At 39.6% G+C, this 25109-nt stretch overlaps 1 protein-coding gene across 1 annotated transcript in view; it reads left to right on the top strand.

The window, feature by feature from the left end:
- TMEM200A (transmembrane protein 200A) overlaps window positions 1–24378 on the top strand; it is a 57508-nt gene extending 33130 nt beyond the window's left edge. Inside the window, exon 2 of the mRNA XM_087775443.1 lies at window positions 21199–24378. Coding sequence (XP_087631569.1) covers window positions 21215–22690 — 1476 coding nt within the window. The 5' untranslated portion in view covers window positions 21199–21214 and the 3' untranslated portion in view covers window positions 22691–24378. The remainder of the gene's footprint in view (window positions 1–21198) is intronic.
- The last annotated feature ends 731 nt before the right edge of the window (window positions 24379–25109 follow it).

Genomic DNA, 25109 nt, shown 5'->3' with positions numbered 1-25109 from the left:
ACTTCAACTGTCTCAGAATATGTGGCACAAAACCAAATGAGCATAAAGTGAGCATAATCCAGGAATAAAACAAAGCTGGAAGTGAGAAGAATATTTCTAGACATTGGGGTAAAGTGATCCCAGTGGGAGGGTGGGAACAAATACTTCACTTTTAAAATGAGGGCTGTATATTTATTGAAAGAGATTATAATGGGTTTTGATTGTAAAATAGTGAACCAGACATCTTTTCCAGTCTTGTATTTTTAAAACAATATCTGGTGCTATCTTTGCCATTGGTAAAGGGACTAAACGGTTCGTTTACCCCTAGATTTTAGTTTCGCTTTAAGGACAGCATTGAAGAAAGAGTATTTAAAAAATATTCAAAGAAACATTTTCACCTGATTGGCAAGAGTTCATATTTGTAGACGTTATTCTGAATGTTAAAGTGCTCTAGTTGACATGGTACAAAGCATGGGTTTCTTTATAATTTTGTGTGGAGAAAGAACATAATTAATGTTTGCTGAGCAGTTGAATATTAGATGTAAAATGTGAAGTGATCCTTATGAAGAAGACTGTGTCTAGGGGCCAGCTTCAATGTTTCAGCAAGGCAGCCTGTATAGGGAAAAATAAACAAAGCTTTATGTAATTTGTTTATTCTGTTAATAAGTTTATTTTCTACTTGTGTAAACAAAACAAACTTGAATGTGTGGTATATTCAGTAATGTAGCCCTTATGTAATCATTCATATGACAATAGAAAGATGCACGATTTTGAATTCACGTATATTTCAGCATTCTTGTTATTAAGTCTGTTAATAATGTTGATGCTAAGTCTCCAGGTTAAATACTGAACTGACAGAGAGCTTTTGAAGAAACTATTGCTGCTACCCATATGTCATAGTAATATTTTATAATAAATAATGTTTTCCATGTACATTTATGATATATTACTCATTTTTCCTCCCTCCCTTGTAATTTTCTACAGAAGAGCTCTTTAGAAGTTCACAGGTGGGCTGTGAACTACAAGGAAGCATGTTTTTAAAAAGCAAAATTGAAAGACTATAATTGGAAAGGTCATTTCAGCAAAAGACTGGTATATCTTTGGTAGCAACTTTGCTAACGCCTTCTGAATTGACAGGATCTTTTTGATACACGCAAACACACATCCTATATTTTGTTGCTATATAAAGCCTACTATAATTTAAAGGAGGAATTACTGAATTTGGGCATTACTTAACATATTTTAAATCTGCTTTCTGTGTGTAATGGAAAACCCCAAACAGACTGGACTGGTGAAATAGAGAGTGAAAAATGCAAAGATTTTATCCCAAAATAATGACAGGTTTCACCTTATAAACACATTAGGGAAGCAAACAATGTGGCCTGTGTATTCTTGTTTAAAACGGTTTTCCTCCTTTTCACATTAACAGAGACTGTTAGACAGTAAAGCTCTACAGATCTACAGACAGCAAGGTGTGAATTCATCAGCTGAAACTTGCCTGAAGTCTTAAAACCCGATTCAGGGTTGACCTGTGTGGAGAACAGGGCAGGAATGAGGAAGGAATAGCTGTCAAGGGAAACAGTTATAACTTAATTACTTGGTGCTTAGTAAATAGGAATTTGAAGAGGGCGTTGTAGGGTCAGAGCAAAAGAGCCACGGCCCAGTTAACAGATGGAAACTGGGAAGCTCTAATGCTCAAATGCTTAAAGCTAAATCTTTCCGTAAATGTAGGTTCAGACCCTAAGGGTAAAAGTGTCAAAAACTTCTAAGTAATTTGGGAACTCGATTTCCATTTTGAATGCAGATGCCCAGGTAAGTTCTGAAAGAGGTTCTGAATCACTCTTTAAAATTTTGCCCTAAGCTTTCTTATGCATTCATTGTTCCATGAAGAGGAAATGGATATTAAACTTTTTAAAGTGTTTTAAATACTACTGGTGATAATCTCCTGATGATGTAATTTTTATAGCTATATTCCGGACAACCTGGAATGCAACTTTATTGTGATATTGCCCCTGTACTCGGCACTGGTGAGGCTGCACCTCAAATACTGTGTTCAGTTTTGGGCCCCTCACTACAAGAAGGACATTGAGGTGCTGGAGTGTGTCCAAAGAAGGGCAACGAAGCTGGTGAAGGGCCTGGAGCACAAGTCTTATGAGGAGCGGCTGAGGGAGCTGGGGTTGTTTAGTCTGGAGAAGAGGAGGCTGAGGGGAGACCTTATCGCTCTCTACAAACTACCTGAAAGGAGGTTGTAGCGGGGTGGGGGTCGGTCGCTTCTCCCAAGTAACAAGTGACAGGACAAGAGGAAATGGGCTGAAGTTGTGCCAGGGGAGATTTAGATTAGATATTAGGAAAAATTTCTTCACGGAGAGAGTGGTTAGGCATTGGAACAGGCTGCCCAGGGAAGTGGTGCAATCACAGTCCCTGGAAGTATTCAAAAAACATGTGGATGTGATGCTTGAGCACATGGTTTAGAGGTGGACCTGGCAGTTAGGTTAACAGGTTGGACTCGAGGTCTTTTCCAACCTTAAAGATTTTATGATTCTATGATATGGATGGAGAGTAGGTTCCAGGGTGCTGAGGTCTGTTTATCATTTTATAGGTAAGAAACATGAATCAGGACTTCTTAGCTTGAAACAGCATCTCTTACTTACCCCTTCCATGAGCCAGTAGAGTAAACAAGTATTTGTCATTATCCCACGGCTAACATCGGTTCTCAAGATTTGGCACTGGGTGGATGTATCTACTTACATTATCAGTGAAATAAAGGTTCTTAAAAACTGAGCTGTGATACAACCACATGTGCTGTCAAAAGGAAAGGATAGGACTAAAGATGTAGATGAATAAAGATGTTCTGAATAATATATGGCTATTGCAGCCTGTACAAATCTAAATCTGTAAATCCCTCCCCAAAACACCTGTTGAGTTCCTATCTGCCCTTCCTTTGTCTTGTTCTTATGGCTTCTGTTCTTTTTTAAGCAATACGTTTCTGTGATAACTGTTTCAGCGAAGTATAAGAAGTTGATGTGGGGCATATGGTTAATCAGTGCTGAATCAGGATGCAAACGGTGGATGGCATTCACTGTGAAGGAATGGGAATGGACAAATGTAGCCTGCACTGCAGAAAATCAGAACAGGATTGGATTAATCAGCACAGTGTGTATTAGGAGGAGGCCAGGGCAAACCCAATTCAATTGAATTTCAGCATGTCACAGCTCTCCAAGCCAGAGTGTCTGTAATTAAATTCAAAAATCAATGTTAATGCTCAGCTGGGTCACACAGCTCAAATCAGAAGATAATCAGGAAGTGCTGGAAAATTGAAGGTTTCATAGAAATATTCTGTTGGCTGTACTGCACTTCATCAATGTTCTTCAGTAATGCTTTTTCAGACCAAGTACTACACGGTGGTGTAATACGATTAGGACTCTATGACACTCTCCAAGGACAGGTGTCACTATGCTTATTCATGAGTACAACAACAGTAGGATAGAATAGGGGAGGAGTAGGGTGCTGCATCATGCATGGACTGTGAGTTTCCAAGCTAGAAAAAGATGGCACATTGTTATCTCAAGTTTTGGCCGTCTCTCGGAGCTCGCAGGACTTGAGGCTTTTAGAGTGACATGAATGTCCTAGCAGTTCTGAAAGCAGTTTAGGTGACACCACAGTCCTGCTTTAGGAATTGCATGATGTATATCATACCTCAGATGGAAAGAAAATTAGAATCTCCTTACATATGCTGATCCTCTGTGAGCAGGATCACATGGGATGATATTTATGGCACCAGGGGATAATGATGTCACTAACACTAGCACTCTTCACTGACATTTCTGTAATGATTTTAGTATAAGTGAGAATATTCCGTCAAGAAAGGTTCTGCATGTAGACTGCATGCAAGGGAGTCTTGTTTGGTAAGACCTATGAGCTGGAGAAGCAGTAATTGCTTCCAGGCTAATTTGGGAATTATTTAGGAATCGGTCCCAGTGGTCCCAAAGCAGGCTGACACATCTGGGTTTTTCTTGTTTCACAGTCTGCTGAGGTTCTGCCCTAGCTCCATATAGTGCACACACAAGCTTCCTGTAAAATGGGTCATTTTTTTGCTTCTCAGATGCGGAGTTTTCAGGCTAGATTTGTGGATCTACGTATGGATTATGAACTGAAAAGTTAGGAAAAGAGTGCACAGCTGGGTTTCTGTTTGCAGATTTAGGTTAGCTTAAATAAAGCAGACAAATATTGAGCACTAAGATCCTAATACTGCGTCCCTGCTTTCGGCATGTCTGGCAGCAATGAGCTGACTGTTGTGCTCCTGTTATGGCAAAGGCATGTAGTAAAAGCCCTTGGGAAACCATCGGGTTCAGCATTGTCACTGACTATTCCTGGGTATATGGAAGGCTCCTTCTGTCTAAGTGGCACAGAAAGGCTGCCACATGTTATCAGTAGGCAAGTAATAGAGGCCTACTATACAAGCATCTCTCCATGGCTTGGAAAATGTGACTTGGAACTGTATGGAGGTGGACTGTCCAAGTGAAAAATCTAAACACAGCTTTCAGGCAATCTGAAATGCTGGGGATATTCATGGTTGCAATCTGCAGCTGTCCAGAAGTCCTTCAAAGATCCTGAATAAAACATTACAACAAATAGAAATTTGCCAACAACAACAACCAACAAAAATACCAACATGATCTATCCTATTTTCTGATAGTACAGGAATTATATTTCTAATTATGTAGTAGGCATCTTATCTTTGGATCTTTCTCTTCAGAATTTAGCTTTTGAGGGCTACAGCAGAGATGTTGTGAGTGCCCTCTGTTCTGACCCATTCTTTCACCCACTCAGCAGCTCAGCTGTGAAAAATTGCAGAAGGCTTGTGTTAAACCTTTTCTCAAATTCACAGCTATTTGAAAGGCAGAAGCACCAGAGTTGGCTGGAATTTGGAACGCTCTTGGTTGGGATGTGCCTTGCTTAGAACCGCACCCTGGGATGTCAAGGCAGCCTGAGAAGCCGCGTGCGTGTGTGAGGGCAATGCAGGCACCTTTCCAAGGGAGCCAGCTGGCATAAGCATCGGAGGCTTAGGTGCTTAGGAGCTGCTCAGAGTACTGTGTACTTCTCTCTCCCATGGTGGCTATACTGAATCAGCACAGAGCAGTCCCTGACTTCTGTGAGGACTCTAGCAAGTTTTCTTGTTGGTGTCTTAGCGATGCTCTAGGATAAGGAAAACTGAAAAGTAAATGAGAAGCCTAAATGAAGCACCTGTGAAGTGGTCATTTCAGCCTCTGAGCAGGTGATGGTTGATCCTTTCTGTAGGGGAGAAACAACAGTGTGATTTGAAAGGAAAAGGAGGCTCTTGTTCTGTAAAATCTTATTCTCCAGCTGAACCTGGAGGATGTGATCAGCTTCCAAATCTGCCAGCAGCTGCAAGTGTATCTGACTAGTGAACTCCCACAGACCCTACACATTTCTTACAAATCACAGTTCTCATAACCAGATGCTTCTTTTACCTCCCCTTTTGGCTTCATTCTCATCTGTCATGTTTTTTCATTGCTTGCGTAGGTCTCTGTTGATTTGATTTTTCCTTGCCTCCTAGCGTGTTCTCATTTGTTATCTTCATTTTTTTGGCATTTGCATTGGTTAAATTATATTCTATCTCTGGCATTGCAGGCTGTTTGCACATAGTTGCATTATCTGGTTCATCTCTCTGCATGCTCCTCTACCTCTTTATTCACTCTGGGTGGTCCTCAATGTTTGCAGCTCTACCAGCCGCTATTTCAAATGTCAAGCTCAGTTCATGTTGTACAGAACTTTTTCCTTCTAATATTTGCTCTGCTAATTCTTGGGCACATTTTTAGAAAAAATAACAGTTGTCCTTTTACTTTCTCATGTATCTGGCTTACTGTGGCATTGCTGCAGTACTTTCATGAACTTACTTGAACAAGCAGTAATTACTTTCTTAACAGAAAAACAAGTAACCCAGACTCTATCTGTTGGTACTTGATAGTCTGCTGAGTTTTACTGACCTTTACTTTTTTCTCCTCAGCAATGCATTCAGAAATTGGGCTAAAGGTTTAGACATACCAGACTGACTGGTACCTACAAATGCTCTGTGATGAACTGAGAAGACCCTAAAGCCATAAGACATAAATATAAATTTTACACTAACTGGAAAAACTTGACTTTATATTTTCTTTCTTCTTGACTTTTAACTAGTTATTGAAATCATCTCTGAGTTGTTTATGCTGTCTATATTTGCATCACAGATCAACCAGCAGTTTTTAACAAGGTGCCTCAGATAACTTCGGTCATTTTAGTTTAAATGTGCCTTACTTATAAATCCTTGATTCTGAAGATTATGCTGGCTTTGTCTAAGCCAGGAGGATATTCATTAAAATAAACTTATATTTATCCTTGTAATTAACAGTGACCATATCCAGGCTAAAGAAAAGTAAGTAAAATATTAATAGCATAAGGTGATGTAGCAATGTAAGTGGGGACCTCGAGGAGCTAAAAAAAAGTACTACAAGTCGTTTGTGAATAAATTGCAACCTATAATACATGCTAATAAAAGTTGACATCTCCTGCTAAAATTAAAATGTTACCTAGTATCAGTCAGTGTTGACATGTGTACCGATCACACGGGTCAACTGAGATCATGTTTTAAATTACGCAGGGTAGCTCAAGTATGTTAAAACACAGATGTATAGACTTTATGAATGGAGGGCATTGAAATTGCACAGCGCACTAGATGATAAGCTAGCATGCTATCGGCAATGCATCCATTAATAGGTCTTTAACTAGGGCACCATGTTTTAGCTAGCAGTACCATTTATCATTCCTCATGCATTAGGAATATTCTAATTTTTCTTAGGCCTGGCAGCCTACTGTTCCACAAACTCTCTATTAGGGACTCAATCTGACTGGAACAGCTGGATGGAGCTGGTTTTCTGCAAAACAGCAGGACAGGCCTATGCCGATTCATAGATGCAAAATGAAGTAGCAGCAACTCTGACATATTTCAGAGGCCTTGGTCCCATGGAAAAGCTGTGTGTATTTGAGATGTAGGGCAACAGGATGGAGTGTAGATGTCTGAGGTAAGGGAGGCAGACCTTTTAAGGGTCACGAAAGAAATTTTTGTGGTAGATGTGAAGTCCCCTGTGTGAACAACACCTGGGCATTCTGGAAGCAAGTAGAAGCGAGGAGGTAGCAGTTCTTCTGCTCTATTTAATTGGCCTTACTTTATGTACTACCAAGGAATCGTTTGGTTTTAACCCCCAATGCTCTTCACAGATTGTTCATGGTAAAAGAAAAAAGAGATTAGCTAAGCAAATCATGTATCTGTATATGTGAATTCTGCTACCAAAGCGTAAGATACAATTCCGTAAATGTGACCCACAGTATTTCAGCATGTCTTTCTCTTAGCATCTCACTACTCATAGGTTACTTGGCTCCCCGTGGGTTCTTCCTGTTTGCAGTATCCTTAATTTGGGGTGTTACAGCACAAAGAGAGTGGTTATTATAACAGAAGTGATAATGGGGTTGATTAAAAGTATAGAAGAAATTGTTTGTGAAGGATAATTTACATAATGGGAATGATCTTAAGCCTTCATATTGACATCTCTATTGTTTCGTACATGTGAAGTATTAATTTGTGTCTTTAAACTGCTGCTCTCGTGTACTTTGTAACTTGTGTTTACCGGTCAACAAGCTGAGTAGCAGTGTGGATGCTTACAGGTTCTACTGATGCCCCCATGTGGATGTCTGGCTAGATCATTCTAGTCTGCAGCTGAATACATGGTTGAGTTTTACTGTTAATTTAATAATAATTTATTTCTGTGCCATCCATTAATGGGCAAAAAAGTTTGACTATGTGGGATACCAACAGTATTTTTGAACTATGCTTTCCATTCTCTATGAAATAGTGCTTGACTATCCCTTTTTTGTATCTAGCATTTGAAACTATTGTTGACATATTGGGAATAGCATCACACTAACCTATTTACTTATTTTTGTGGGATTCCTGAGACCCAAGAAAATTTTCATTCCATTATTAATGCCCTAATAATAGCTATGATATAACGATGGCCTAATTGGCTTGCCAACATAGAATAACCTAAACCTCATACACTGATTTTTCTGCCCTTGTGGATAAATATATTGTAACTATCTGAGAGTCCACCTGCACCCCTGAGTCACTGAAGGTTAGTGTAGAGATGCTGGAACTGTCTTTAAATGTGACAGCTTGGATACTGTGACCTTGCTCTTTATGGCAACAGAGACCTTAGGAGGGGCTGATTTGTCTTGCTTCTTGGCAGGGTAAGTTAATTTACGCAAAGGTCTTCAGCGTAAAAGGCATCCTAATGCTGACCCATGTTTTTTTAGTGTTCCTTAGATCATAGTCGTCAAGAAGATTGCAGAAGGCAATGACAGACCAGATGAGTGTAACGGCAGCATAGGGCCACAGCTGTGCTGAAGCAGCTGTTCCCGTTGGCCGTATAAACACTCTCACCTTGTGGCTAGGGCACTCAGGGAACCCAAATTCCAGTTCTTCTTCCAAAGACCCCTTGTGTGGACTTTTCTAATGATGTGGAAAAAAGTATCCTGCTGGTGGAGGGGCCTGGCACCCAGGACGCCCCACTTCCCAGGCAAGTGTCTTGGCCACTAATTTAAAACTATGCTGCCAGGGTTAATGGGCAGGTAGCAGGGTTAAGTTTGTGGCTTTCACAGTTACTTTTTGGTCCTAGGTCCTTAAGTTCTGCTAGGCTGGGCACTTAACGTCTTTTTTGTACCTCTGTCATGCACTGAGATTTTCAAATACAACTACACAGTGCAGATAGATACCTAAATACTTTTCAGAGTTAGGCTCTTGCGTTATTTGAGTGTGTTTGAAAAATTGGCCCTAGGTGTCTGACAGTAAACAGAGAATGCTAACTCCTACTCCTTTGAGTTTGTACATTTTATAGAACAAGAAGTATTTTCTAGGTCAGAGGGAAGGCTTTGCTCAGACATCTTAGCTGTGGAGCAAGTAGATTTGATTTCATATCTAATATAAAAATTTTGAAATACCTACTTCTTTTTGTTCCTGGTATTATTTGATCTTAAAATCATTGGACTTGTATACAGTGGGAAATTACACTTGTTAGAACCTGCTAATTAACATGATTAACTGAGCATGTAGTGCAGATAAGGACATTTGTTTGGTCTCATGACAGCTGGTCACTGCCTACGTTAAGTGTGTGTCTAGGCTGGAGATGTCGCCTCTGACTAAATCAAGCAACAGATTGCTAGTTAAGCTAGATGATGTGAGTATAAATGGTAGCCAAAGCACTCCAGCGTTGTTTGTGCTTCTATACCTCCACACCAAGTGCCTGCCACTGTTTTATTCAAAATTTTGTGCATAAGAACTGAAGAACCAGCAGTCCTAGTGCTTGTAAAGGAAGATATTTCCTAACATTTTTGATCTTGTTTCATGTTTGTTTTTTATTAGGAAACTGAATTTATCTGGCACACTGAGCCCTGGAGTGTTTAGTCATGCCTTTCCTTTGCAGTAGATGACAGAGAACATACCTTTTACTCTGCTTTTACACATTCAGTCTTTCAGAATCATCTATAGACCTTTAAAAAATTTGTTGCTGATCAAGACTCTGGTCTGCATTGTGTGAGCTTGCTTCAGAATTCCCATTAGTTCTGTGCATTTTGGATTTCAGTTGTAGGGTTGCTGGGCTATAGTATTATCTCACAGTTTTCACTTTCTTACTTCTAAAAGAAGCTCCTTTTTATTCTTTGTAATGTCTAAAAGATAAAAACTGAAAAAAAAGGCAAATTAGAATATATGCATAAAGAACCACATGCTTCTTTTACACATTTTAAATTAGATTGTGCTCATAAAGTGATTATTTTCAATAAAAACCCTTGCTTTCTGTTTATACTGAAAGCAGATAGATTGCATGGCATAAAAGATTTAAAATAGTCTACTTATTTCACCTGTGAACATAGATAACCCAGGATCTTTTTTAATTACTGAATATGAACACTAATAAGGTGAACGGACAAATGTGTCTAAAATAATTATGAATATTTGGCTACATAGCCAATATCTGCTTCCATTTGTAGTACTGATTTTCACTAGAAAATAGATTTACACAAAATAAAGTGCTAAAATAGCTTAGAAACAGGTTTTGTTACTTTGGTCATAAAGGACAGTTATCACCTTACTCAATTCAGGCTACAAAAGCCCTAGCTGTTTTTTAGTAGAAAAACTCAGACAGACTGGAGAATGCAAGCAAATAAAAGCAAAAGTAAAGCCTAGTATGTCCAGCTTTTATTTTCCTGTGTGCATGTTCTATTTTTTTCTTCTAGGAAGAAAATGAAAAAACTTCTATTAGTCAATCACCTTTTAAACACCTTTTCTTCAAATCTTATAAAGCTTCTTCCCCTTTTTGTTTCCCCAGTCTTTTTTTAGCTCCCTCTTGCTTTTTGTTGTAGTTCTGTAATATATTTTGGAACAGGACGTGATGTATCTGTGCATAAGCAGTGAAAATTTCTGTGCATAAGTAAAGAAGTTATTGGTGCACACGTCTGAAAACAAGTTACAGCTCTCAATTTACTGCTAATTTAATACAGTGAATACAGAGATTACAGTAGGCATTCCGCAAGCAAATACACCCAGTACCTGGGAGCTTGTGTGTCTTTAGTCTGTCATCTAGGACCTGAGCTAAGCTGGTACAGCTACAGAGAACAGGACAGCTGGGAATTCAGGACATCACACATGACGATGGTGGGGCAGGTGGGTTTACGCTGCATGAGGCAGGTGTTTTGTGGGCTGAGAACACGTTTCGTTCAGTGTATGATGACTGGAAAGCTATTCTAGACATAAGAGACCTGGTGCCAACCTCATGTTACGTGAGTTTTACATTGATAAAATCCATTAAGTTCCATAGAATCGCACCTGATTTACCACAGCTTGCCAGCAGTTGAGGATGGAACAAATTTAAAAGTGAGTGCAACTGGGCCAGGCAAAAGCTTGTAGACCAAATCTAGGCCAAGTCATAGAGCAGTGTCTTGAAAGCAAAATATAGAAACTCAGGTTCCTTCTTTCTCTCTTTGATGTGTGCTCTGTGCTTTTGTGAGTGGCTAACGAGCTCTGTGTAATGCTGCCAATATTGAATGTTGCTGATTTTGCACAGAATTACAATATATGACCCACTGAAAGGATCAGCCTGAAGAAGAAATAATAGCAAAGGGAATAAGCAGCGTAGGCATTCATCTTTGTGCAGTAATCCTGGGTGTTCACCTTACTTTTGACCTTGCCATAATAGTTGAAATAATTAATGTATATGGCAGATACTGTAAGTGATGAAGGCATAGAAAAGGGATTTTTGTTTAGTGTGATTTAAAGCATCCAGTCATGGCATTCCCCAAATCTGGGTAATGGGCATCCTCACTTAGCTTACAATTATATTTACCAGTACTTCTGAGTTTGTAATTTTTAGTTCAAATTCCATAGTTATTAGTTGATTATTTCAAGTTAGTTTAGAGCCAAATAAAATCCCATGTGATTTCAAAAAAGGAATTTGACATTAATAAAATATGAAGAAAGACATTCGCAGACTGGAGTGAGTTCAGTGTGGGGCCCCTAAGGATGTCGGGGGCTGAAGCCCTTGCCCTGCCAACAGACTGAGCAAGTGGGTCTGGAGAAGAGACGGCTCTGGGAGGACCTAACAACAGCCCCCCAGTATCTACAGGGGAGTGATCAAGAAGACAGAGCCAGGCTTTTCACCCTGCCACATGGTGTTAGGACACGAGACAACAGACACAAGTTGCAACAAGAGAGGTTCAGACTGGATATATGGAGGAACTCCCTCCCCACGGGGCAGTAGGGCAGTGGTGCAGGCTGCCCAGGGAGGCTCTGCTGGCTCCCTCCTGGGGGTGTTTCCAGACCAGACTGGACACAGCCCTGAGCAACCTGGTCTCACCATGCAGCTGGCTCTGCTGTGAGCACGAGGTTGGACTGGAGACCTCCTGAGCTCCCACTTAGCTTGGATTATCCAATGATTGTATGATCCTATATCCACATTGTGTATACGAACCAGGGCTCAGACCTGCTGAGTCAGCTGTCTTGGACAGTATGTCCCAAAATTTCGTTTGGAAAATAAAATGGCGCTCTTCAAGTTCACTTCCATGTGCTTTCTAAAGGAAGGAGAGGCTTGCATTACTGCAGACACAAACCAATTAGCTGTGAAACTTTGGGTATTCATCAGCTGTGTCTTTGTAACCGAGTACTACTCCTTGTCCAGTTGAAAGGTTCACTTAATACTAATGAAGTAAAATTTTATAAGACTAGTTCAGTGGGTTTGGGGATTTTTTTTTGGGTTGGCGTTTTATTTTTCCCCCTCCAAATAATAGTAGAGGGTTAAAGATTTTTTATTGTAATTTTTGTGAATTGTGGTAATTTTATAACCTTTCCACTGAGTCATTATGCAGACAGTGTAACAGCTTGACGAAGGCTAAATTAGGAAGTTGGCTTATTCACAGTCATACTTGGACTTTCGTAGCTGTGAGAGTCCTGCTTTAACACAAGGCAGTGGACAGTCATGAAGGTCAGGATAGGGAATGCCATGGCCCAGGCTTGCTAATGAAATAGGATGAATGTGAGTCCAAACGGAGATTTTATATATTCAGTGTGGATTCAGTGTGGCTCCTTCAACTACTTGCCACACCTGAAAGTTGCATCAAAGTCACTTTGATAAAAGGGAACTGTGCCCCTTTGTACCATGTAAAGGTACCTCTTTGCATATGTTTCAAACCAGTGTACCACAGCGTAGTTATAGAAATATGTATAAAAATGAGATCTCCTAAATCTCATTAAAGCCTGGATTTGTTTTTTAAAAGTTCATTTTCCCTTCTTAGTTTGTTTCAGTATCCAGCTTTTTATAGTAGAACTATGAGCTGCTTCTCTTTTCTTCTCAATGTGTGTTCAGCCCATCCTCTAGATCCACTCCGAATCAGTGGTTTTCTGTCCTTCACAATTTGTGGAGCCCCTGGATTCCTTAACGCAGTAAAAATTTTAGTTTTTTTAAGAAAGTTCTGATGTGCCATGCCTAGTTATCTTTCACAGATTCTGAAGAGGTAACTGCTGGACCCTCATGGTCTTACTAGGACCAGTACAGTGCAGATTTGAAAACCACTGCCAGATCTAGATTTTTTAAATAAATGGATCACTGTCGGACTTCAAATTGCCCAACATATTTTGACGTGTCCTTAATACTAAGCTTTTATTTTCCACTTATGAGTGCAAAGATTTTACTATTTAACATGGTACTATTGTAAAGCAAATACAGACCATCTGATAGTGCTGCATGGTCTACCAATATCCAGGGAACCTCAGTTTTTAATCTCTGCAATGGACCTTCTGCCTACTGCTGCCACTCAGACACCCTGGTGCTCTTGCGTTGCCTGATCCATGTGCAGCTTGCCTTTTCCTTTTTATGCTGTGAAACTGCTTGCACAATTTGGCCTGCTTCCATAATCTGACTGGCAACCAGAAGGTTAAAAGGACATGGTTAGTACCTAAGCTTATCCCTTTACAGCCTAAAAGAAGCATCATTAAAGGGAATTTGGACTCAAAGGGTTTGTTTCAGCTGGAAATTTCAAAGCTTTAATGTTTTAAATAGGCATGCAATTTCCTATCCTTGGCTTTTGCTAGCATAACTTTAAAATCCCAGCTGAGGTTATGAAGATTTTTAATACCACATTTCACATGCTTTCTTCTCACCTATTGTCAATTAAAGTACACTTAAAATGCCCCATAATCATGAATACAAAAGGCGTCTTTTGCTTGCTTCCTTTTCTTTTTTAATTTCTTCAATCAGGTCATTTTTTGAGGAATGCATATGAGGAATGAGATGCATCATAAGGTAGTCCCATTGGTGTGCTAGGCACTCGGAGGGGGCTGCTTGTTAAACTGCTAAATAAAATGTAATTTGAGATGATTTTTTCTGCTTCTTGTGGAGCTACCCTCTGTTTGGCTATTGCTGTATTATCTCTACCAGAATGATTAATCCCTTTGGGCCTATAAAATTGCATATTTTTACCTTTGGAATAGAACAGATTGTACCAGATGACAACCTCTATGCACAGATAACATATTGATATGTATATATTGTACATCGGGAGAAAAGTTTTACTCAGTTGTTTACTCAGTTATGTTATCAGTTCTCGTATTACTTTATCATTTGCATTCTTGATTATAAGAAATATTTTATGAATAAACAGTCTCTCACATACCTCCTTCACTTCTAGGACTCTAGGTTTATCAAAGGTAAAAGAAACTTTCCCTTATGTTAAAATTTGTCCTCTTGTTAAAATTTGAAATTGAGTCACTTAAATGATAACGATCGAGTACTAATGGGAAATAAATTTCCTAATCAGCTGAAATAGTAAGATAGGAAATGCTATGGTAATATAAATCAGGTTCTGTCACACACTGCTTACTGCAGTGACGTTTAATTCTTTGCTGAAACACAAGAGCTGTACTTTTCAGAAAGTTTTACATAAAGTTAAACTACAGGGAAATAGCATGTACAGTTCTGATAATTTCACATAATTAAGTTTCAATCATTTTTCAAACAGTAAATGAGAAAAAAATATTTATGCAAACAACAAAGATTTTAAGTGGTAAGGGACACTGAAATGTATCTGGTATAAAACAAATAATATTGAAGAAATACAATTCTAGTATTACTTAGTTTCCTTCCCATCTTTGCTGCTAGTATACATGTAAAATTAAGTGTAAGATCTAAGTATAATTCAAATGACTATGTATGTATTCATAAGACTAAGTTGTAGGTAGAAGTAATAACTTTTATAGTACCAAAATAGTTGAAAAAATTAGATAAGCTTTCAGGCACCTAAAATAGAATCCCCAAGCTTTAAAGCTTACTACAAGTTGAGAACAATTGCTGAGAGATTAATTAGATTTTTAATAGCTAGGCCTTCTCTGAAAAAAAGTTAGTTAAAAGCAGTACAGTTAAGGTGATGCTAGTCATTAGGGAGGAAAGAGGGGTATTAAGGTAGCAACCTCATAGGTAAAAGAGAGAAATAAGTAGTTTATAGTTTGTGGAACAGGGAGAAGTTAGTTGGAGACCCTAGAACATGCTATGAAGTCAATTCTTTCCATTGAATCTGTGCTCTTGCTCACACATCTTTCAGATTTTCGTAGGCTGCCTAGCATTAGAGCCATTGTCTAAATAGCAGCTCTTGCTTCAGTTGCTGTTAAAACAGAAATGTGCAGTCTGTAATAGGTTCTTGCAGTTGACACATCTCTTCTATCTGGGATAATCAATCAGTGAGTCAGCTGGGCTCAAATCCCGTGAAATCCTATCCCACCCATTTTGTCATTTGCTTAGCTTCCAAAGGATAACTGGGTATTACTTGTGTAGACAGTTCCTAGCTTCAAAAGGACTCTGAGTCACTCCTCTTATCTGCCATACCTCCCTGTGGAGGTGTCCAGGCTGTTCAAGTTGCTCTGTGCTCTGCAGCTACTCTAGCGAGTCCCCAGGTCACCTGCCTCCTGCCTCCCTTCCTTTCTCTAGGCTGGCAAAGTCAGGTATGGGTAATGCTAATGGCATAAATGCACCATATTTCTGCAAATCTAGTGGTTACGCACAACGAACTGTTTTGTGAAAGCTGTTTTTACCCTCTTTCTTAAGTTTCCTTTATGACGGCCTTTCCTTGAGCATCTGAGCAACCTTTCCACATATGGAAGGGTGATAAAGGAGAATCCCTTCCAGCCTCTCTTGCAGCCTTGGGTTGGGTAGCCAGTGTAATGTAAGAAAAAAGCAGATGTCACTCCACATCCCAGGGTGATGCTTCTTTTATCATTACCCTTTTTGCATCAGTCTGCAAACCTTTCCTGCATAAATTTATTCCTCTGGCTCTAAGTATTCTCTTCTTAGATGGGCTGCAGCCCCTCTTGTGGCTCACCCATACTTTTGCAGGTGTTATTGTATCAGGTTTGTGTGGCAAGGTTTTGATAGCGGGGGGGCTACAGGGGTGGCTCCTGTGAGAAGCTGCTAGAAGTTTCCCCTCTGCCCGATAGAGCCAATGCCAGCCGGCTCCAAGACGGACCCGCCGCTGGCCAAGGCTGAGCCCATTAGCGACGGTGGTAGTGCCTCTGGGACAACATTTAAGAAGGGGAAAAAGTTACTGCACAACTGTAGCCAGAGAGAGGAGTGAGCATATGTGAGAGGAACAACTCTGCAGACACCAAGGTCAGTGAAGAAGGAGGGGGAGGAGGTGCTCCAGGCACCAGAGCAGAGATTCCCCTGCAGCCCCTGGTGAAGGCCATGGTGAGGCAGGCTGTCCCCCTGCAGCCCATGGAGGTTCACGGTGCAGCAGATAGCCACCTGCAGCCTGTGGAGGGCCCCATGCCAGAGCAGGTGGATGCCCAAAGGAGGCTGTGACCCCATGGGAAGCCCATGCTGGAGCAGGCTCCTGGCAGGACCTGTGGAGAGAGGAGCCCACACTGGGGCGGGTTTGCTGGCAGGACTTGTGACCCTATGGGGGACTCACACTGGAGCGGTCTGTTCCTGAAGGACTGCACCCCGTGGAAGGGACTCACGATGGAGAAGTTTGTGGAGGACTGTCTCCTGTGGGAGGGACCCCATGCTGGAGCAGGGGAAGAGTGTGAGAAGTCCTCCCCTGAGGAGGAAGGAGCAGCAGAGGCAATGTGTGATGAACTGACCACAACCCCCATTCCCTGTCCCCCTGCACCTCTGGGGGGGAGGAGGTCGAGAAAATCGGGAGTGAAGTTGAGCCCAGGAAGAAGGGAGGGGTGGGGGGAAGGTGTTTTAAGATTTAGTTTTTATTGCTCATTACCCTATTCTGATTTGATTGGTAATAAATTAAATTAATTTTCCCCAAGTTGAGTCTGTTTTGCCCATGATGGTAACTGTTGAGTGATCTCTCCCTGCCCTTATCTCAACCCGTGAGGCTTCTGTTATATTTCCCCTGTCCAGCTGAGGAGGGGAGTGATAGAGCGGCTTTGGTGGGCAGCTGGCATCCAGCTAGGGTCAACCCACCACAGTTATCCAGGTCTTTCCCTTTGTCTCCGTTTCTCTGTCCTTGCCGGATGGGTCTCTGCAGGCCCTACTGAGGCTACAGTCACCTGAGATAACTACCCATAGTATCTGCTGAGGGGTCTGTCCTTTTTTCATGCTAAGGGGGCACATAACAACCTGTTACTCCACTTGCTGCTGGGTTTTTTTAAGGCATCTCCTAGAAAGCATGCCAGATGCAGAGTACTGGGCTTAGCCTGGGTGAAAGGTGAAGTACATCTTGCTAATGGCCATCGAAGAGGTTAGAACTGAAGCGTCAAGAGCCTGAGTCATTCTCCTCTGTGCGAACAACGCAGAGCGAGAGCAAGAGTGAGAGCAGGCAGGAGCTGCTTTACGGGGTCTGTACCAAGGCAGGCTTTTCTTGGGTGATCTTTGAGTGGCTGACGGGGCTGGTGTCAGGGCCACTCTGTAACAACTGCACAATGCAAAGCGAAGCTAAATGTAGAGGTAAATCTGGGCCACTGCTTCTTTCAAGACTAAAACCCTAAGCTGTCCAGGCCTTTGGACCTGATGTTCTCGCTGAAGATGAAACAAACAGAGCAGCTACGAGGTTAGAGAATCACTCAACATTTGTTCTTCAAAAGGAGCTTGGTAGCTGTGGTGCTTTTGTATCAGCAAGAGGGTTGTGTTTTATAAAATGAATTACAGGCCTGCCCCTTTCTTTTTGTCCTGTATTCCACATCCATTTTACCATTATTTGATTCATTTTAGAGCCGGCCTATGTCATTCACAGTGCCACCAAAGAGAGGTTGTCTGAGCTCTTAGCGTATTCTTTATTTACCTCTGAGTCAAAGTCTTCTAAGTCTTTGCTTGTTCGGAAGTTTGAATTCAGACTTCAAGGTAAAACTAAACGTAATCACTGTACTAAGTTAAATAAGAGAAGCAGCATTTGTCACTGGCACTCGTTATGGCTGTTATGAGGGGAAACTAAACAGATTTGAAGAATAAATCAAATGTATCTACAATGTCACTTTATTCTAAATATAATATTTTCTGAAAAAAGGTTTCTATCTTAATATGCACTTCATTGTAATTGGTTTCTGAAAAGCTGTCAGCATGAAGTGAAATCATCTCATACCAATATGTCTGTTAATACCATTGATTTTGTTAGATGTAGAAGAGATCCAAATTCAGCTTCAGTAGCTTATAAGCCATACCAACACTGTGGCTTATTACAAATTATTATTTACAAACCTGGTTGTGATTTTTTTCATGAAAGAGGATTTTAAAATATTGTTGTGAACTGAAGAAATAGGAAAGAGACTCTTTCTGTGTATAAAATATGTTTGTGTCTTGTTGCAGCCAGACTTTCTCTCCCCTGGGCCCAAGTTCTGATGCAGGTAAAGTGAACAGAGGACCAACGTGTTCCCCTGAAATGCTGGGAGGAAGGCAGCCCCGTGGCTTGAGAGATCTAGCTTTCTCTCTCACTTTCACTTTAAGAGGTCGCAATTTCTGTCTGTCTGTCAAGTTACTGGAGACCAATTAATAATGAAATGGAGATGAGGTTTTCCTGCAATTTTTGCAAAATTTGCAAATGAGAACTTTCTATAGAAAGACACTCCAAGATGTAATTTTTAAGAACATTTGTATTGGCTCTACTTTTCAGAGTTCGAGAGGAGCTCTTGCTAGATGTATGTTTAAAATATTTAGCAAGCAGATGTGAGCTTACTCTGTTCACCCTTTGGTGCAATCCAGGTAGCTGTGATAAGGGCAGTACGGTACACAAAATAACAAATCCTGCCAACAGGCAGAATGTGGGTTTAGCACTAACCTGCCATACCTGTGGAGTTCCTTGGCAGCCCTGAGAATGGACAGAGTGGGTTGAAGTGTGCCCGTAAAATACCACATGAATATGGAAACTCCTTGTCCCCCCCAAAGGTCTGGGATCTGGAAAAGAATAATGGAACAAACTAGATAATAGCTAAATGATTATTAATTTCAGTAAAGATATGCCATAATTCTCTTAATTTATTTCATAGAGAAAACTAATTGCATGTAATTGAGTCACGACAAAATACAACAGCTTTTATAATGGATAAATCCTATTTACTTCTGTCTAGAGATTCAAAACATTGTTTGAGAGAATAATGATCTTCTGTTTTGGCAGAAACCCTTAAACACATAGGCATATGAGAAAGTTTTGTTTTAATTTTTAAAGACTATCAATGTCAAATAACTTTTTTGGGGGGATTTTTAAATTGTTACATTAAAAAAAAAAAGGCTTTTCATGAAGCGTTCAAGAAATTAATTGGCATTGAACTATTGAAATTGCCCAGATGATGGCATAAAAATGGAAGTGAATTGCAAAGAGCGAGAATTTCCAGAGAGATTAGGAACATGAAACCTGCCACTACAAGTGAAATTTCTGAGATTTTTGGAGTAAAGCTATGAATTTCTCTTTCAGAAATTCAGAAAATGCTGTATACTTAGCACCCTAGGCCTTTTTTCGTGTCTTTCCTTTGTAAAGAAAAAGTTTCTCACAGAGAGAGGAAGTGCTCTGTCCTTTAATCATGATGGTGCAGGGAGGGAGTTCAGGTTGCTGCTCTTTCTGTCTGTCATCTGAATTGCTGCTAAACAGATAATAATGAAGAATGGATACATTTTTTTCTGGATTAGTCCTTCCATTTGGCCACCTATCTCAACTTCCCTATTAATTTCATAATCAAGTTCATAATTGGTGGGTTGGACTGGATTCTGTTTGTAGATACTCTTATGTGACATCTGCTTGCAGTGTTGGAAATCTATGATAGTGTCCAAATATAGAGTCTGCCTGTTTGTTTCTCATACCATAATAGATCTAATATTTTTTTCATGGGTCCACTGCTAAGTTTTTTTAAAAAACATAAATATTTAAAGAGATCTGATGAAAATTACTGCCTGTAAATTGCAAGCAGGCACCGGTTTGGTTTGCCTCTGCTTTTCAGCCTCTCACATTATTCACCCGGTCCAACTTCAGCTTTGTCTGCTTGTTAAACCATCCCCAGCTTTGACACAGAGCCTTTTCCTCTGCAACAGGCTGTCAGCCTTTCTTTATCTCTAAGCCTAGTAAGGCCACCAAAGAGAACATAATTTTTTCATACCTGGCTGGCTTGTAGTATCTTAATTTCACTCTATAATATTACCTAGTATTCATTCTAATATTCATTAATTAAGCTCAGAAACTACTTTTGAGGCTGATTATAAGATACCTTGTAAAATAAAATACAATTATCCTGAACGGTGTTGTTTCATTTGTTACTCTTACTCATAAAAAACTGTCAAACATGGCTTTCTCTTTTTAAACCCATGCTCGTTAATGTTTCTCATGTAATAGACAGCCAGGTATGAAAAGAACTCTAAAATGAAAAAAACTTCCTCATAAAATGATGAAGCTTTGAATTGATGAACTTGAAATTTATAAAGATTTTTTATCTGGTAAACTAAACTGAGCTACTTGATTTGTAGTCCATGAGGAACCAAGAAGGGGAGAAAAAAGATCTAGATATGCATAAAAGAGGATCAGCTTTATTAGGAAAGGCAAAAACGATTCTGCAGTTGAGACTCAGGTGATCTGAATAGGCTTAATAAAAGCTTATTTAAATGATGGAATAAATATGTATTAATATATGCTGAAATCTATAAGGAAAGATCTCTTAAAGGGGATGTGTAGAATGATCTGTATTCATAGTCATTGAGTGTCATAGAAGTTTTTAAAAGAACTACTAGCTAAAGTGCTAAAATGATCTAAAATGCATACAAGGTAATAATATATTATTGACTTTGCTGCAGACCAGTCCAGAGGTAAATCATCTATTAAGACTTCTGAGTATTTTCATCTTTAATCCTGATATATCACCACTAAGAGCACTAGATTTCTGCTACTCTCTGTATCACTGATGGAAGATTTATTTACCTATATTTACAGTGAAAAAAAACTTCTGGAAGAATTTTTTAAGATGGCATATGAATTTCAAAACTGCTACTATGTCATAACTGGATTAAGATAGTAGCTTTTTTAAAGTAATCAATATTTTGATTTTCAAGAAATATCTACAGATTAACGAAGTGCTATTTATATTTGCAGGCACAATGTTTGCTTTCCTCAATATTTCTGCTTTTTTTTTCTTTTTTTTCCCAGGGCACCATATAGAACTATGATAGCAACCGGAGGAGTCATAACAGGACTGGCTGCCTTAAAAAGGCAGGACTCTGCCAGATCTCAGCAACATGTAAATCTTGCCACAGCACCAGCTTCTGAGGAGAAGAAACCAGTTAGACGCCGGCCCAGGGCAGATGTAGTAATTGTCAGGGGCAAAATCCGTCTCTATTCTCCGTCGGGATTCTTCCTTGTTTTGGGAGTGCTTATCGCATTCTTGGGAATTGCAATGGCCATCCTTGGATACTGGCCCCAAAAGGAACAGCTTTTAGGATCTGAAGATAATCTATCTGTAAATGAAACCCAGGTCCTGAGAAGCCAAGGAAGCATTTTACTTCGTTTCTTTGAACAGCATGTGCACTCGGATAAGATGAAAATGCTGGGCCCTTTTACTATGGGCATTGGAATCTTCATTTTTATTTGCGCAAATGCCATTCTGCATGAAAACCGTGACAAGGAAACAAAAATCATACACATGAGAGACATATACTCCACTGTAATAGACATCCACACGCTGAGGATCAAGGAACAAAAGCAGCTGAGCAGTGCCTTCACTGGCTTGTTGGGGGAGGGAGAACTCCGGCACAGCGGGAGCTCATGTGCATCACGGCTGGCTGCGAACACGGTTGCGCCTTTCTCTGGCTTCAAGAGTAATTTTAGAATGGATAGTTCTGCTGAAGAAGATGAGATTACCCTAAATGAAGACAGGGCCACTGGTAGCCTCCTGCCACCTCTGCTGACCGAGCAATCTGGTTCAGTCTTTGGACTTTACCCTCACTCCAGCAAGGCTTCAGACGACAAAAACACTAGCTCTATAAAGTGTGAAACAAAGTCCATTGTATCATCTTCCATTAGTGCTTTCACACTGCCAGTAATTAAACTGAATAACTGTGTTATTGATGAGCCCAGTATAGACAACATAACTGAGGACTCGGAGATCACTAGGAGTCGGTCTAGAAATCTGTCGATGGATTCTCTGGCCATTCCACTAACTGATACCAATGAATCTTACAGACCAGCCGCTACCATGCTGCCACGACACAATTCATTTGTGGACACTCCATCTGATCAGTTCAAATCTTCTATGACTCTTGGACCAAGCACGGGAAAGCTTTTATCCCCTGGCGCTGCCAGGAAACAGTTTGGATCCAACACATCTTTGCATCTTCTGTCTTCACATTCGAAGTCCCTGGACTTGGACAGGGGTCCATCTACGCTCACTGTCCAAGCTGAACAAAGGAAACACCCCAGCTGGCCCAGACTGGATCGGAGCAACAGTAAAGGATATATGAAACTAGAAAACAAAGAGGACCCAATGGATAGGTTACTTGTGCCACAAGCAGCAGTCAAGAAAGACTTTACTAATAAGGAAAAGCTTCTTATGATATCAAGATCTCATAATAATTTGAGTTTTGAACATGATGAGTTTTTAAGTAACAACCTGAAGCGAGGAACTTCTGAAACAAGATTTTAATATTTAAATTGCAATTTAGAAGATGTCATACAGTATTTTTTAAAAAAACATTTCAACAAGTGTTTCCTTTTCAGTGAGACTAGTACAAGCCTGTTTTTAACCAAATGCTTAATAGCCCATTAAAATTGGCATGTGTGAACAGAGATCTTCATCTTTGTAATGCCAAGAGTTTTTTGTCTTAGTAACATACAGCTGCAATACTGTACATTACATTATCATTGCTCAGAGAGTTTTGGTATGACTGATTCAAATTTTTCCCAAGTCAAATTTGTTTTGTTCCATATAAGCATGTTACTTTTTATCAGTTTGACTCCAGAAGCCTGCATTAGGAAAAAAGCTCCATTTACCTGTAAGTTCTGTTTATTTAATGACTGCAAGAGCCTAAAAATGGTGCTTGCAGTCTACACTGGGAAGTGAGCAGGAGTACATACTGGAATTGTCAAATCCAGACCTTTATCCTAGGTGTTGTCTTTCACATACGGTACATCTCGGTAACTGCAGTCTTGCCATTGTCATTGTGAGAAACTTGTTTACATATTGGGGTGGGTGGATAGAAAAGAGTGGGTATAATTAAAACCGTTTTTGTGAATTCGTTGTAATTGGTCGAGTTGAATACCAGTGTTGTGAATTATTGACTATGCTTTGTAAAATAATCTTTCTACATCCATTGTAATTTAATCCTGTAATTCTGGGAAAACATATATAAAGTAAGAAAACTGAAAATTCTTCTGGGATTAGTTCTCTAAACCACTTTGACTGGCAGCAGTTTTAAAATCAAAATGCACAGATTCAATTAAAATCATAGGAACATGATGAATGCCAACAGGATTTTAGAAACATGGTGTATAATAAGATGATATTGTGACATGCATCTGAGGAGAATAATGGAAAATGAATACATTGCCTCTCATTACAATAGCAAGAAGCTAAATACCTAGATCTCTATGTTCAAAATACTGATACAAAGCATACAATTCAATATATATACTAACACAGTGTGAAAGCCCCTTGCCTAAATTTTGATTTGTATATTTCACATAATTATTGGTGTGATGGTTCACTGGAGGCTTAGCTGTGGCAATTTGCATTACAAGATTTTGCAAAAGGAAGTGACATTTAAAACAATGTTTTTCTCCGCAAAGCAAGCTTCACAGTTGACAGTTGTAAGCTATTGCTACAGAAAATGAGAATCTGAATGTGGATACCAGAAGGTTTTCATGTATTCCATTAAGGTATTTAGGCCGTGATCCTGCCATGACAGCCATGCTAGAGAACGTCACTTCAAGCTACAAGGCTCACCTAACAGGATGTTGGTCTTAACTGGTTGTTTTTGATATATTCACTTAACCTAAATACTCAGGAATTATTTTTAATGGCTTTTCCCCAAAAGAATCAAACCTGTTAAAATGTCGTCGTTCTTCAATTACTTTGATTATGAAAGATCAAAGATAAAGATACCCTCTCTTTTTTTTTAATATTCAGCTCCATATTTCAACTGCGCGATGTTTATGTATCAGGAGCATTACTTGCTCAGTGAATTGAGGCATAGTGTTAACTGTTAGAACCTCAAGCCTATATATTGTAACAGAGTTGGCTACATATTTTGCTATGAAGCTTTTAATAACTTTCTGGTTTGTGTTCTTAAGACATTTGCTATTTTTTTGAAATAAAATGTCTATCTACATATATCCACTGTAAGACCTGTTTTTCCTCTATGATCTCAAATTTTCCATATCAAAGTATAATTAGGTATCACAACATTGTATGTAACATTGTGCTTAATATATTAGCCTGCCACTAGATATTTGGCTATGACTAATTGATTTCAATGACATCCCTACACAGGTAAAGGCTGAATATTTTTTTTCCATGTAACGTGAAATGTATTTGAAGTGATTTTGATATAAGCACATTTTGTATAAAAAGAACATTTTTAGTTTGGCAGTAAGTATTCTTATAAAAATGGAAAACACTATTAAAGACATGAATGATGTAAGCTTTTATTTCCTTAATAGCTACATTAAATCATAGCTTAAAAGACTTGTTTTTTTGGGTAGCATCATATGTGGGAATAGTGGTCGCTTTGTAAGTATAGCAGGGCATAAGCTTTTAATTTTAACATAGATACCTGGTACTGAAAAATGTGCTCACTTTGGAAAAGTTTACCCGCTTGGGAGACCAAAGTAAAGCTACTGACTTAAAGCAAGAAATCCAAATAGCAACATACAAAGAAACTACATGGTCAACAGACCAGCTACAAAAATATTCCCAAATTACCCCAAAATGGAGTATTTCATGTAGATAATCACAGGACACTTGAGGCTGAAAGGGACCTCTGGAGGTCATCTTGTCCAACCCCCCTGCTCAAGCAGGGCCACTTAGAGCTGGTTGCCCAGGACCGTGTCCAGACAGTTTCTGA

The sequence above is a fragment of the Nipponia nippon genome, unplaced genomic scaffold (genome assembly GCF_047370975.1).
Source record: "Nipponia nippon isolate SJK-2023a ecotype South Korea unplaced genomic scaffold, ASM4737097v1 scaffold_4, whole genome shotgun sequence".
Classification (NCBI taxonomy): domain Eukaryota; kingdom Metazoa; phylum Chordata; class Aves; order Pelecaniformes; family Threskiornithidae; genus Nipponia; species Nipponia nippon.
Note: the sequence above shows the minus strand (reverse complement) of the source record. Positions and strands in the feature narration are given on the sequence as shown.